This window comes from Thamnophis sirtalis, unplaced genomic scaffold (assembly GCF_051295495.1).
Source record: "Thamnophis sirtalis isolate CommonGarterSnake01/CBP01778 unplaced genomic scaffold, rThaSir2_p1.2 scaffold_4, whole genome shotgun sequence".
NCBI classification, from domain to species: domain Eukaryota; kingdom Metazoa; phylum Chordata; class Lepidosauria; order Squamata; family Natricidae; genus Thamnophis; species Thamnophis sirtalis.
Window position 1 is genome coordinate 87,291,296 of NW_028261384.1, and position 13,716 is coordinate 87,305,011.

At 32.9% G+C, this 13,716-nt stretch overlaps 1 protein-coding gene across 5 annotated transcripts in view; it reads left to right on the forward strand.

Annotated features, from left to right (window-relative positions):
* TANC2 (tetratricopeptide repeat, ankyrin repeat and coiled-coil containing 2) overlaps positions 1–13,716 on the forward strand; it is a 325,867-nt gene that overhangs the window by 276,158 nt on the left and 35,993 nt on the right. For all 5 annotated transcript variants that reach the window (XM_014062481.2, XM_087713296.1, XM_087713297.1 and 2 more), the window contains 2 exons: positions 6,519–6,612; positions 11,770–11,903. In XM_014062481.2, coding sequence (XP_013917956.2) covers positions 6,519–6,612; positions 11,770–11,903 — 228 coding nt within the window. The remainder of the gene's footprint in view (positions 1–6,518; positions 6,613–11,769; positions 11,904–13,716) is intronic.

A 13,716-nucleotide genomic window follows, 5' to 3' on the forward strand; every position in this document is an offset into this window, starting at 1 on the left:
GATATTCAGATACAATGTTGTGTCTATGCTTACAAACATCAAAATCATGCAAGCAATAGGTTTTGTTGTGACACTCTGAAAACCAACATTGGATTTGAAAAAGCAGAATAGGAGAGAACTAGCGTTGGTTTGCATTTTGGAGTTAGTGAAGGCTTCCGAGAATACTATGAATGGCCAAGGAAAAAAACCCAAATTGACCATATAACAAATCAATCCAGAGTTTTCACTTAAGACACAAATGACTAGGTTCATTTAGACAAAAAGAGAAAAGGGTGACCACTGCAAAAATGGGAAAATCAATTACAGGGCAGTGGATGCAACATTTGAAGACCTGAAGATAGATCATCCTGGAAGTCTGTCTGTGTGAATTAACATCAACTTTAAGTTTAGCAATTAGATAATGACCACTTTGCTACAGGAGACATCAAGAAAAAAGTGTTGTGGTCAAAATGATCAAATTTTAAGATCCTGGTACTGAACTATATAAGGAATATATGTCAACACACAGTGCATGGCCACATGTGGCCCTGGACAAATGGCATATGGCCTCCCAAAATAACAAAAAAAATAATATAAAAAACAAGGCTTTTGTTATTTATATACATTAACTGTATTATATATTTTACATGTGGCTCAAGTCAATTAATCTTCACTCAGTACAGCACAGGCGAGCCAAAAGGTTGAGCAACCATGATATATAGAGCTTTAAAAGTCAGTATTTTAAATATTGACAGACACATTCTCTCTTTTAAAATCAATTTTTAATAAATGTTTTATATAAATAAAAGATTAATACAAAAATATGCAAAGAAAAGAAAGAAAAGGAGATGGGAAAATTGCAGAAAAGAATAAAATTAAAGAGGGGAGGAAGAAATAGAAATGATTTCCAGTCCTCTTCACAAAAGTTACAAATTAATTCATTATTCCACTTTCCACCTTAATTATACAATAATTCCTTCAGACTCTTATTCAGTCTGTTTTTTTCAATCATTAAAACTAGAAACCACAATTTCACTTTCTTCCATTTTCAATTAAAAAAGGCTATAAAAGCCCTGTGTTTGTGTGTGTGTTTTTGTAGATTTTCACGGGTACAGGTATGCAGGTCTTGGCATATTCGGGTCTTTTCCCGTGTAAGATTGAGAGTATCTTGGCGATGTTTTGACGAAGTCCCACTCGCCATATTCAGGCTGGTGCCTTCTGCTTCGTCCTACTGTAGTGTGTGTGTGTACCAATAAAAAAGTTCTGGTTTCAATTCAATATTAATCTTCAAAATTCTTTTTATCATTTTTTTTATTTTCACAAATCTATCATGTGTGGTAAAATGTTCCTTCATGTTTATTACAATTTCAACATTGATTAGAAGTACTTTTATGCCTATTAGATAATTTCTCTAGTGTCATATATCAACAATATATCATTTTGTAAAAGTTCCCCTTTAACACAACATTAATTTCAGTTCCTTTAGGCACATGCTTTCCCATTAATCTATTTGTACGTTGTAGCTAAAATTCTTGCCTATTTTATCATGTAGTCTTTCACTTGTTCCTCTTCAATTTCAAATTTCAACAAAAATATATACGTTTTTGCAGTCAGATGTTCATTATTTGTACATAAGTCAATTTTCAAGTTCTATCTTGTATTATTCAATCCCTACAACTATATGCCTTCATTAATTTTTTATCTTAATTATGCATATGAAAACTATTGAAAACGAAATCCCTCTGCAATGTTCTCTTGATTTCAACTTGAACTTTTCTCTTCCTTTATTAATAAGTTGTAATATCTTGACCATTTTTCTTTGCCTGCTGTTTATTATAAAATGCTTTCAGTGCTGAGAACATAAAGGTATCTCTGGATGCAACCTGAGTTTATATTTATTCCATAATCTTAATGTGGTATTTCTCACATAATTATTTTTGAAATCTACATTAACTTTATTGTACGATAAAAACCCATGCAATGCAAACCTGGCATTGTAAAACTTTAATTTGATATGAGACATTTTTCCTTTTTGGAGATCACTTTAATTCTTCCATTTTCATTTTTATCTCCCATTATTTTAACATTTTGCTGTATAAGTTATCCTTTCATAAATGCTTTAATTGCAATCCAAACTATGTTTATGTCTATGTCTTTATTTAATTTCAAAGCATTTCAAGTTATCTACAGTACCTCAATTATTGATTCTTTTTGTACAAAGTTTCATTTAGCCCCTATCTGAAAATTCTGCCTTTGCTGTTATATATTAAAGTCACTGATCTTTAAAAGATTTTGGTAATATCTTCACTTTATTAGTAGATAGCACATTTATTAGAAATCCAGAACATGTCTATTTTTGAAAAAGATCTGTGACTTTCAAAAAAATATATTCTTCAGAATCATCAAATTTACTTACCTCATAGTTCATCTATAATACAGATTCTTCAAGTTTTTTATACATGTTTTCTTGCATTTTTGTACATTTTCCTCCATTCTCTGATAATAGCCAGATCTCTTTTAATTGATGCAGACAAGATACAATTACTGATGCTGTACATTCCCCCCTAATTCTTCAAACTTCCTTTATAAAGACTGGCATAATCCCTTATTTCTGTTTGTTGAGTTTCTGATCCTTTAATACTTTCTTCAACTTTTGCTGCTTTTCTAATAGTAGGCATTTTCCCCCTAATTTGTAATCCAGAAAAAAGAAACAAAAATTAAAAAGAGCCTTTTCCCCCTTCTGTCACTCTTTAATTCTTTTTGACACACTACATGATCTTTCTGTTTCCCTTTTCTACTTAGTCTTTATTTAGCAGAATGATTAAAATATCATTCTTCTTAGAAATTTTAAATAATTCCCTTTTCCATGGAGTTGCATATTATTTATTTAATTTAAAATACTTTAAATAAGGCAATACTTCAAAATTAACCGTCCCTTTAGTCCATTTTTAACTTTTGCATTCCAAACTCCCAGCAAGCCTTTTGCTTTTAGTTCTTTTTAAAATCTTTATATCCTTAGTTTTCTTTAATTTTTCCCAGGATAAAAGGAACTTTCCAGTGGTGGTTTGCCAATTTTTTTACGATTGGTTTGGGCATGCTCCTGGGCGGGTGGGCGCAGCCTCCCGCCACCACCACTACCGGTTCGCCTGATCCAGGCCGAATTGGGAGCAATCCACCTCTGGTACATTCACCCAGGTGGCTTTGGGCTCTCAGTCTCTACACTTTAAATTTTCTCCATCCAAAAGTGTTTTAGAAAATAGATTAGACAAACCTTGTCTTTTAAACAAGCTTTAATTGAGCAAGTTGTTTTCTCCTTGGACTCTTATTTGCCTATAAGAACCCTCTGGATCCTCCTTTCCTCACAAAGATCTCAAGTGAGCAATTTCACAGCTTTTTCCTTGTCTAGAGAAGCTTCATTTTGTCAGGCTCACTGTCTGGCTGTCAGCCTTTCCTTCTGTATCTTTGCAATAGATGGAAAAATCCTAGTTGCATGTCTTTATTTTTTTTATTTTATTTTTTTTAATCTTCTTTTCCAATGTATATTTTATTATGTTTTCATTCTATACAATCACATATTCACTGTGCTTGATCAGGGCATATAACATTGAATAATAAACACGGCCCTCACTTATATAGAAAATGCCCTCTACAATACAAACCCAGTATACCACCTTGGCCTGCCATACACCCTCTTTCAACCCCCTCCAACTTTCATTCTTCCTTCTCACACACCCCTCTACGCCTACTTCCCCTCCCCTTCTTTCTAACCCTATCACTCCCTCTCCATTCCCTCCCTCCCTTCTCCTCCTCCTCTCTCTCACCCTCTCCACCCTCCTTCTTCTTTCACTCGACTCTTTCCTTCGGTATCTATTACCTTCCAGTATATTCGGTTTGTACTATTTTCGCACTAACATTGAAAAGCCACAGTATACAAATACAATCATGGAATTTAACACATATTGTATTTCCCCCCTCCCCCCTCCCCCTAAATCCCCACCTCCCTTCCCTCCCCCCGACTTCCCAAAGACCATACATGGTATAATTTTTGAACAATCACAGTCTGAAATATCTCTACATTGAACTCAGCTTCTTACTGTTACCCAAATTTTAAACAATTTAAATTATTACTGATACTAAGCATAAGCTATCTGGAGTTTTTTAGTCCCATATTTACTTTTTATGTAATCAATCCACTTTTTCCAGTCTCTTTTGTATCTCTCGTTTGAATGTTCTTTGAGATATGCTGAGATTTTGGCCATTTCGGCTAAGTTCATAACTTTCAAAGTCCATTCTTGAATTGTGGGTAAATCTTTCTTCTTCCAATACTGCGCCACCAAGAGTCTTGCTGCCGTTATTAAATACAGGATCAAATTAGTCTCTGCTACTGTAAAATCAATGCATATACCCAGTAAAAACAGCTGGGGGGTAAATTTTATCCTTCTTTTAAAGATGTTTTGCAGGATCCACCATATTTTTATCCAAAATGCCTTAACATTACGACATGTCCACCATATATGAAAATATGTAGCATCACAAGAACCACATCTCCAACATTTAGGTTGAACATTTGGATACATAGAGGCAAGCTTTTTAGGATCTAGGTGCCATCTATAAAACATCTTATAAAAATTTTCTCTCAAGTTTTGTGCTTGTGTAAATTTCACATTTCTTACCCAGATTCTTTCCCATGTATCAAGCATTATTGGTTCCTCGACATTCTGAGCCCATTTTATCATACAATCCTTAATCAGTTCCGTTTCAGAATCCATCTGTACTAATACATTATATATCCTCTTTATATGCATTGAGCTTTGATCTCTTATTTGTTTAAACAAATTATCCTCAACTTTTACAAAGCCAGTTTTTTGATCTGTTTTCCACCTAGCTTGTAGTTGACCATACTGAAACCACGTTTGAACTACCTTCTCTTCTTTAAGTACCTCTAAAGATTTTAGTTCCATCACCCCTCTTTCTGAGATAAGAAGTTGTCTATAAGTGGTTCTATCGTGTTTTTGTTCTACATTCATATTTTCAATTGCATGTCTAGGAATTGCCCACATGGGCACTTTATCATTTAGTTTATGTTGATATTTTTTCCAAACCCGCAATAAAGCATTTCTTAAGATGTGATTTTTAAATTTCTTATCCGTTTTTTTGTTAAATAACAGGTAAGCATGCCAACCATATAACAAATCATATCCCTCGATATTCAAAATTCTGTCATTAGTTAGATGAATCCAATCACTAATTGCAGATAATGCCACTGCGTCATAGTATAATTTTAAGTTAGGTAATTTCAATCCTCCTCTTTCACGTGCATCTTGCATTATTTTCATCTTTACCCTCGGCTTCTTTCCTGCCCACACAAATTTGTTGATACCCTTCTGCCATTCTAAAAGATTCGCATCTCTTTTAAGTATTGGTAACATTTGAAAAAGAAATAAAAATTTTGGTAAAATGTTCATTTTTACTGCCGCTATTCTACCCAGCAAGGACAAATGCAGTTTTTCCCACCTTTTCAACTCCAACTGTGTACTATGCCAAAGTGATTCATAATTATACTTGTATAATTTCCCATTTGAAATTGAGATATTAACTCCAAGATATTTAACTTTTTTAACTACCTCACATCTTAGCGTCGCCCCCAGTTCTTCCTTCTGTTTGATAGTCATATTTATAGCTATTATTTTGGTTTTTCCTAGATTTATTTTAAATCCCGAGACTTGACCATATTGATTGATCGTATTCAATAATACCCTACTAGATTCCTGCAGTTGTTCCAATATTATAACCAGATCATCCGCAAATGCACGAACTCTATATTCTTGCTGTCTAATTTTGATCCCTTTTAGACCGCCCAGGCCCCGTATCTTATTCAACAGTATTTCCAAAGTTATAATAAACAATAATGGGGACAGAGGACAGCCCTGTCTTGTACCTTTTTCAATTTGAAAGGAGTCTGTCAGACTTCCATTGCATGTCTTTGCATGTTGCATGTCTTTAACCAGAAGTTTGAATTGATCACTCATGACTAAGATACAAGAGATTAATTTGCTAATGAGAACTTCTGATTTAAAGTTTAATTTAATATTATGTTTATTTGTGATTTGGTGCCCATCCACTTCTTTGCCTTGGCCTCATTTTCCTTTTTGGAGTCCAATCCAGTATGCCTCTCAAGAAATAGCTTTAGGACACCCACTCACCCTCAAGTAAGATTCCCCCATTGTTAACTAAAACATAGATAATTGCATCAATATCTTCCCAGGAAAAGGTATGTTACCATATTAACCAAACTGAACATAATGTTAGCCAGAATAGTAAATATCATACTTCATTTCAGTAGATCAAGAAAGTAGATCAAGAAAGTATTATGCTAACCTTTTAGTTTTTACATTGTTCCACTGAGTGTAGAAAGTGCATTTGTCTCATAAAGACAATTATTTTAATGGTGCCAAGTAATTTGATTTATGTGTTGTTTTGGACGGGGGGTGCACACGCGCGACCATCTTTCATGAACTGACAAGATTCTTGGTTTTTAGATTGTGTCCTACCTGCTTGATCTCCCAGAAAAAGATGAAGAGGAGGTGGAGCGAGCACAAATCAACAGTTTTGACAGCCTTTGGGGAGAGACAGGTAACTTTTTTAGCTAGAATGTTCATAACTCTTGGGTACATAGTGGATTTATTCAAAGATTTGATCTGTGGGAAGTCTTTGCAGTGCCAAAATTGCTTTCCTAATTTTCTTAATTTTGGGAGTGCCACATGAATTAGGAAATACAGGTTTTCATTTGTTTGCCAGTTAATTAGATAGCTAAGATATTAATTAAATAGTATATGTTCAAGTTTCATAAACATTATCCAATACATTGGAAAACTAGTATCCTTAGGATTCATTCAGATATAGATAGATCTATTAAATAAATATTAATTTTTCTGTTAGATTGATTTTCTAATCAGTAATATTTCTAAAAACTTTTAAATATGTTGATTTAAGAAGATGTACTTTAATTTTTAGTCTTTTTCTGTAATCATTCAGTTGTATAAAAAAGATGAATCTTATTCTGGTATAATATTCTAACTCACAGTGTAGTCACATAGATATACAAATAATCCTCAACCTACAAATGTAAGGGAGCCTGCCTATTATAGTTGCAAATGGTGACAACCATTAAGTGAGACAGCCTTGCGTAGTGACACCTATCACTTACTCTCTCTGATCTAGCTCCACCACTAAGCTAATGTGAGGCCTGTTTAGTGAGCATGGGATATTTCATGGGTGGGGAGACCCTGAGAGGGTCCATAAAGGAGGCAAACAAGCAGCAAAAAGTTTTGCAAAGCCAAAAATAGTCGAGTGGGGGAAAGAACACAACTAGATTAGGTCCCAGATTTGCATTCCGATACCAGAGAGACTTCCAAATAAGCTTCCATGCTCATCCAATGAAGTCATACTGGAGGTTGCTCTCAGGAAATTGCAAACTACTCCTGGCTCTTCTTAGGCTTTGGAGAAGTCAGCCACCTGGATTTAAATGTGGCAGCTTCAGGATGAACTTTCCCTTGCTTAATCCCCTCCTTCCCCAGAAAGCAACATTTCTTCAATAAAGAAAACAAAAAAAAGCTTGGAAGCACAAACGTATTGCTCTTCCCTGTCCTCCTTTTTAGATGCTGAAACTAAGCTCTCTGCCTCTGCCCTTCAATCTCAATCCCTTTTAACAACTTAGTTTGTTAAATTTACTGCATACCTGAAAAGAGGGTGACAATATTTGTATGTTACTTACCTTGAGTGACTGCCAGGCTGAAGAATACTGTAGGAAATGAAGGAAACAAGCAAAGATAAGCTTTTTGCAGCTTGTTTGTCTTAAGGACTGAAGAAAAAGTTCAGCTCAAAAGAAAAAGCAACAACACAAACATGCAGCAAACCACAGGAGACTGGATTCTAAAGGGAGTCAGACAGGCAGCAAAAAGCTTTCCACAAGGAATTGTCAGAACATTGAAAATGGCAGCTTTCATTGTTTCTATCTCAATAAATTGTATTTCACCAGACCTCTTTTATGGATATATTATTTTATTTATTCATTCATTTATCATATTTCTATATCACCCATTTCACTTAAATGATTTATTGTATTTCCCAGTTATTATAGATTCATTTACATTCCTATCTGGCATTATTAATTCTTATTAGTGGGAGTGCTTTTAAATGACAGAGCCTTTCCCCTCTCATTTTACCATTAACTTAAAATGAGGTTAGGGATTTGCAGGCAGGATATTTCTAGTTTCTTCACATATTTTCTATTGAAAGTAGGGATAATTGATCAACCACTTTAAGCCTAGTTCATAGTTTATACTTACATGATTGTAATATATGAATAATAGGGTATGTCTGTATGTGTGTTTGTTTGTTTTAATGCTATGGTCCTGCACAAATATACATCAGTTTATAAAGCATTTTTTAAAACTTGAAAAAACATGAAATACTCCAGTCCTGGATTTCTTCCATAGTTTTAGTATTATATTGTGGTATGTGCACCCACTGGCTAAACATAGTTTCATTTTTCTTTTTTTTCTCTTTGCTTTAGTATATAAAAAGGGGGGGGGAAACAATCCAAAGAATCCAAAGAAGAAAACAAGAGAAAAAGGGCAGAAAACACAATAGATTATATAATTCAGTGTATACTAAAGAAGCAAATTATGAAAATACTATTCATTGCTTATATGTATAAAAGGGGTGGCTTGCATCACGACAGTGCAACACTGTTTTTGTCATTTTTATTAAAAGCTTTCAATCCTGCAGACACACTTTTTAATTATCCTGCAGATAATTTAAAAAAAAACCTCACTTAAAATACAGCATTAAAGTGCCCAGTAATTTATATATTATTTTAATCCATGCTAATTAAATCTATAATTTTTCATATTGATACATTCCAAAATGTTAGCATACAATTCAAAATCACATTTACACTTTTATTATATATTATTCTTTGCAAAACCATATTAAGAAAAACATGGAAATTAAATTATTATGGAATAAACCCACATTATGTCTCTTATTTTATATTTTCAGAATAATGCTCTTGAGAGCTGATCCATTTTCAACATTCTGTATAGATTTTAAAAAAATTATTTAATCAATTTCACCTTAAACTCACATTTAAGACAATTTAATACTCCTAACAATAGGTTTGTTAAAATAAGTATAATCATCTTTTTGTTTCCAAATATTTTAAATAACTAACTTCATTTCAACTTGTCATAGACAATAATATTTCTTTGAATTCTATACACCCATTGTAGATTTGGAATTATCCAAATGTACTTTAATACTGATAGTGATTCAGGGTGCTTGCTAATAATGAAATCAAAAGATGTTTTAATTGGATATATTGATATTTAATTTTTACCAGTCCAAATTCTGTTACAATAACCTAGAAATTTGTCATAAGCTGATTGAAAATATTATACCTCTGTTGGACTATGAATTTTAAAAAGTTTTACCTCCAAACTAGAATTATTCCAAAGAATAAGCTTATCACATCAACAGACATCAAAATTTTACTGCCATCTTAGCACTGCAGCCTTTAATGCTGCAGAAGTATTAGTCTTATTACTAAAAAAAAAGGAATTGCCCCTATTTAATACAAATAGACTAGCAAAATTGATGTTAACCCTCAGGAAGTATGCTGCACTTCCTAAAATCTATATAACTCTGAACCTGGGAATGTTCAAGATTCCAGGTAAAAATCTACCCATCACTGTTACATAAACTGAGAATCCCCACATATCATAGTAGTTGTTCTACTGCTTAGATGTGGGAAAATTAAATGAGGATTGGCAAGATTTATTACAACCATCTGACTGTGAGGTGGGTTTTGTGTCTAGTATTGGATAATCAGGAGAGTGGGGTGTCTAGTAGCTGAGGGTATTAGAGATGGAAGAAAGGGTAATGATAATATGGACAGGGGAATTTATGATGAGGGGAGACTTAGCTATTCCAGGGAGAGGGACATTGAAAATTTGTTTTCATTGTTAACAAGGCTTCTCTCATCATCTTTTCTTGGCTCTCTTCTGTCTCTAGCTTTCTTTATTTTTCCCCTCCACTGGGTTAGTTGATTGTATGACTGGCTATAAATTCTTACTAGCTATGGTTGCACTACCAACAGCTAAATTTTCCAGGTGTTTCTTTAGTCTCTTCAGCTTAAGTTCCAATATTTTCTTTACACTGGCTACTTGATGCTCCAAAACTAGGGAGGCTTACAGGTAGTCCTTGACTTACAACCACAATTGGAACTGGAATCTTGATGGTGTGAAGCAGTCAGTAAGTCATTAGGTGAGATGACACCTAATAGCAGAACTATTACATGTCCTATTGTACTCTCTTAGAACTACCTGTAAAATAAAAGAAATTGTCTTATTTTGCATTATTTAAGATCCTGCATATATAACTACTGTACATATATAGTATATATGTATTTCTTCAAGTTTCAAAAATACAAATTATCAAAAACAGTTTCCAAATTAAACATACAAAACTCTGGCTTTTTAAAGCAGCAGTATTCTGACTTTGAAGAGAACAAAAGGATGGGATTCTTCCACATTTTATACTTTTTTTTCAGCTCTATGAATTTAGATTCATGTCTAGATATGTTCTTTGGTTTGATCCCAGTTTGTGTGCAATAGAAAACAGATGTACAAAATTTTCCAAGGTCATAGCAGATTGTTCTGAAGTCAAAGTATTTCGTATCAGAAAGGAACAGACTATTCTGATGTTAAAACATGCCCAGTGAATTTGGACTGGGACATTTTGTGGTCAGCATATTTCAATCCTGACACATTTTGTGTCCTATAATGATATATGTATTTAAGTAAATTATTATTTGAATTTTGATTCAGATGTTAAAAATGAAATACATTTTAGTTATCAAGTGCAGCTTGTCATGCAGTTAAGTTTGAAAGAAAATCCAGGAATTATAATAGCTCCTCAGCACTATCAGTTGAATTTGTCCTTCTTTTAAAAAACATTTTTAAGCTCCCCTGTGACATAAAATCACCATAAGTAAATAAATACCCCTTTTTGAGACAAGAAATTGAAGTGCATATCAATTGTTTAGTGCGGTAGATCTGACTTTATTGAAATTGTTCATCAATAATCCTGCATTGAATTGTCAATACTACGAGAAATAGATTCATTTTTGAGGGGATGATAAAATTATCATGCAGTGTTCCTTTATATCTCATAATTTTATATCTTAGAAACTACATTGTATTCTAACATATATAGGAGAAAAGTTTTGGGAATGTTTAAAAACAAAGAATTACTTTTGAAACTATTTTTATGGATAAAATAACATAATCTTACTTTTGAAACTATTTTTATGGATAAAATAACATAATCTTATTAGCTTTTAAGGCTATAGAAAAATAACTTTTTTCTGTTTGCTCCAACAAATGACCTCTAATTCCAATCTAGAAGTATTTTTATGTACATATACAAATTAGCAAATTACCTAGAGTTCTACATGTAGCAGAACTGAAGAACTCTTTAATATCAGCAGTGCCAAGGAATGGAAATTCTTGCAAAGGGAGAAAACTAAATACATGTATTAAAGTAAGAAGTATTAACTCATTCTCCAGAAGTTGCTTCTAACAAGCTAGTCTTCGAAAAGTTTTGGAAACTATATCCAGAATCCATTCCCATTTTCCTTTCTTTCCTTCTTTTTTCAATTTCTGTTCTTCTTAAAGTAGATTGAGAGTCTGTAATCATTTTTTTCTAATCAGTCTTTTATCTCTTCAGCTCTAACTGCTGCAGCAGGAAGAGGCAAGTTGGATGTTTGCCGTCTGCTTCTAGAGCAAGGAGCAGCTGTAGCCCAGCCCAACCGACGAGGGATTGTTCCTTTATTCAGTGCCGTTAGGCAAGGCCATTGGCAGGTAACAGAATAAGAGGGAGGGAAAAGCTGTTCCCTATTGTATTGTAATACAGCTGTACAGCTGTAATAATATGTATACTCTGTATATTTTGGGGACCACATTTGTTATTTTCATCAGCCAGAGTATGTGAGTCTCTTGTTAGTAAGAGTAACACGAGAAAACTGTAGGGACTTGTCCAGTTAGTCTCCAAGAATTATGTATGATTAAAAGGAAGGAAAAAAATAAGGACATTTTAGGCATGTTGGAATATCCTAGAGACCTTGAGGCCATTTTTGATAAATTGCATTTATTGCTATAGGATTTTTAAAGGACATAGGTAAATTCATTCATTTATTCAATCATTCATTCATTTGATGGTAATGGGTTCTGACTTCTTATTTGTTATTTGTTTACCACATTGCCATATTTATTTAAAAAAGGATATTTCTCTTCCTTTTTAAAAAATAAAAGGATATTAAACATTTTAGTGACAAACATTTTAAAGAGATAAGCAAAACAGCAAAAAAAAAACCCTCAAATAAAGTGAATTAAAAAGCACAAGTGAGTAAATAAAATATAAAACATTTTGGTAGTATATACCTCTAGTATATCATTAATCATGAATATATTATAATGCTTTAAGAAATTAAGGCTTTACGCATAGATAAATCACCCAATAAATCTGTAAGCTATAATAGCCTGAGACTGAAAATCTTTTCTGATTTAAATATCCCATTAAATTGAAATGTAGACTATACATTGAAAAAGTTAAGGTATGATACAAATCCACATATTGAACTGTAGTCCTGGAATGGTTTCCACTTTGTATTAAATTCCATGATAGATTTACTTTTAAGATAAAATGTTATTTTGGAGGTAAAAGCATAGTCCTGCAACTTAGTAAACTATTCTTTCAAAGAAAGAATTTTCCAATAAGAAACATGTAATACTAATGAAACAGCTAACTTATACAGAGCTAATTCTGCATACATTAATGTATGTAAAAGTGAAGTGATGTTTCAATGGTAAAAGTACCCATTTGTCTCTATTATTCATAATAAATTTAATCTTATATTAAAAATCCAATTATTGCATCTCTATTACTACATTCAAATTCTCCACACATTTAATCATGCAATCTTTTATTTGTTTGAATTATGAGTTTTACCACCAATAATTTGTGAATCAAGGCTAACTCATGTTCAAAATGATATATTATGAGGTTTTTGAATTAAGTCAAGTCTCTCAATATTCCCTCTTGTTTCTATAATTGCTTTAGTGCATTTCTACTTATTTGAAGGTACTGAAATCAACCATGTAAACTAGATTATTCTAAAACAAACTTTCGAAATATTTCATCATTCTCTTATTAATAATTCAAGTTTACAATCTATTGAATTATTAACTTTCCACTGAATATTTTTTTTAGTTTTTGCCTCTTCATTGAAGTAGACATTTAAGAACAACTTGGGAGGTCTGAGAAAATCTGGACACTCTTTTCTTTTATTTTTCATAGGCATTCATGAACTTCTACATATTGTTTATTTCTGTTTACACAAATAGCTTTCAGTTGATTCAGACCACATGGAAGTCTTGCCCCTTCTGTAGAAGCAGCCAACTTCTATACAATTGGTTCTGAAACACATGTTAGGCAACTAGCATGTTTGGAATTCAAATATGCTAATCCACCTCACTTAAATCTTGTAAAGTTCAACATATAATCCTTGGTTTATTATTGGTTCATTATAGGTAGTGTTCAGGCAATCCTGGCAGTCGCAGTTGCTATCATAACTCAGGACCACACACATTAAGAGAGGACCTCATATGACCATAA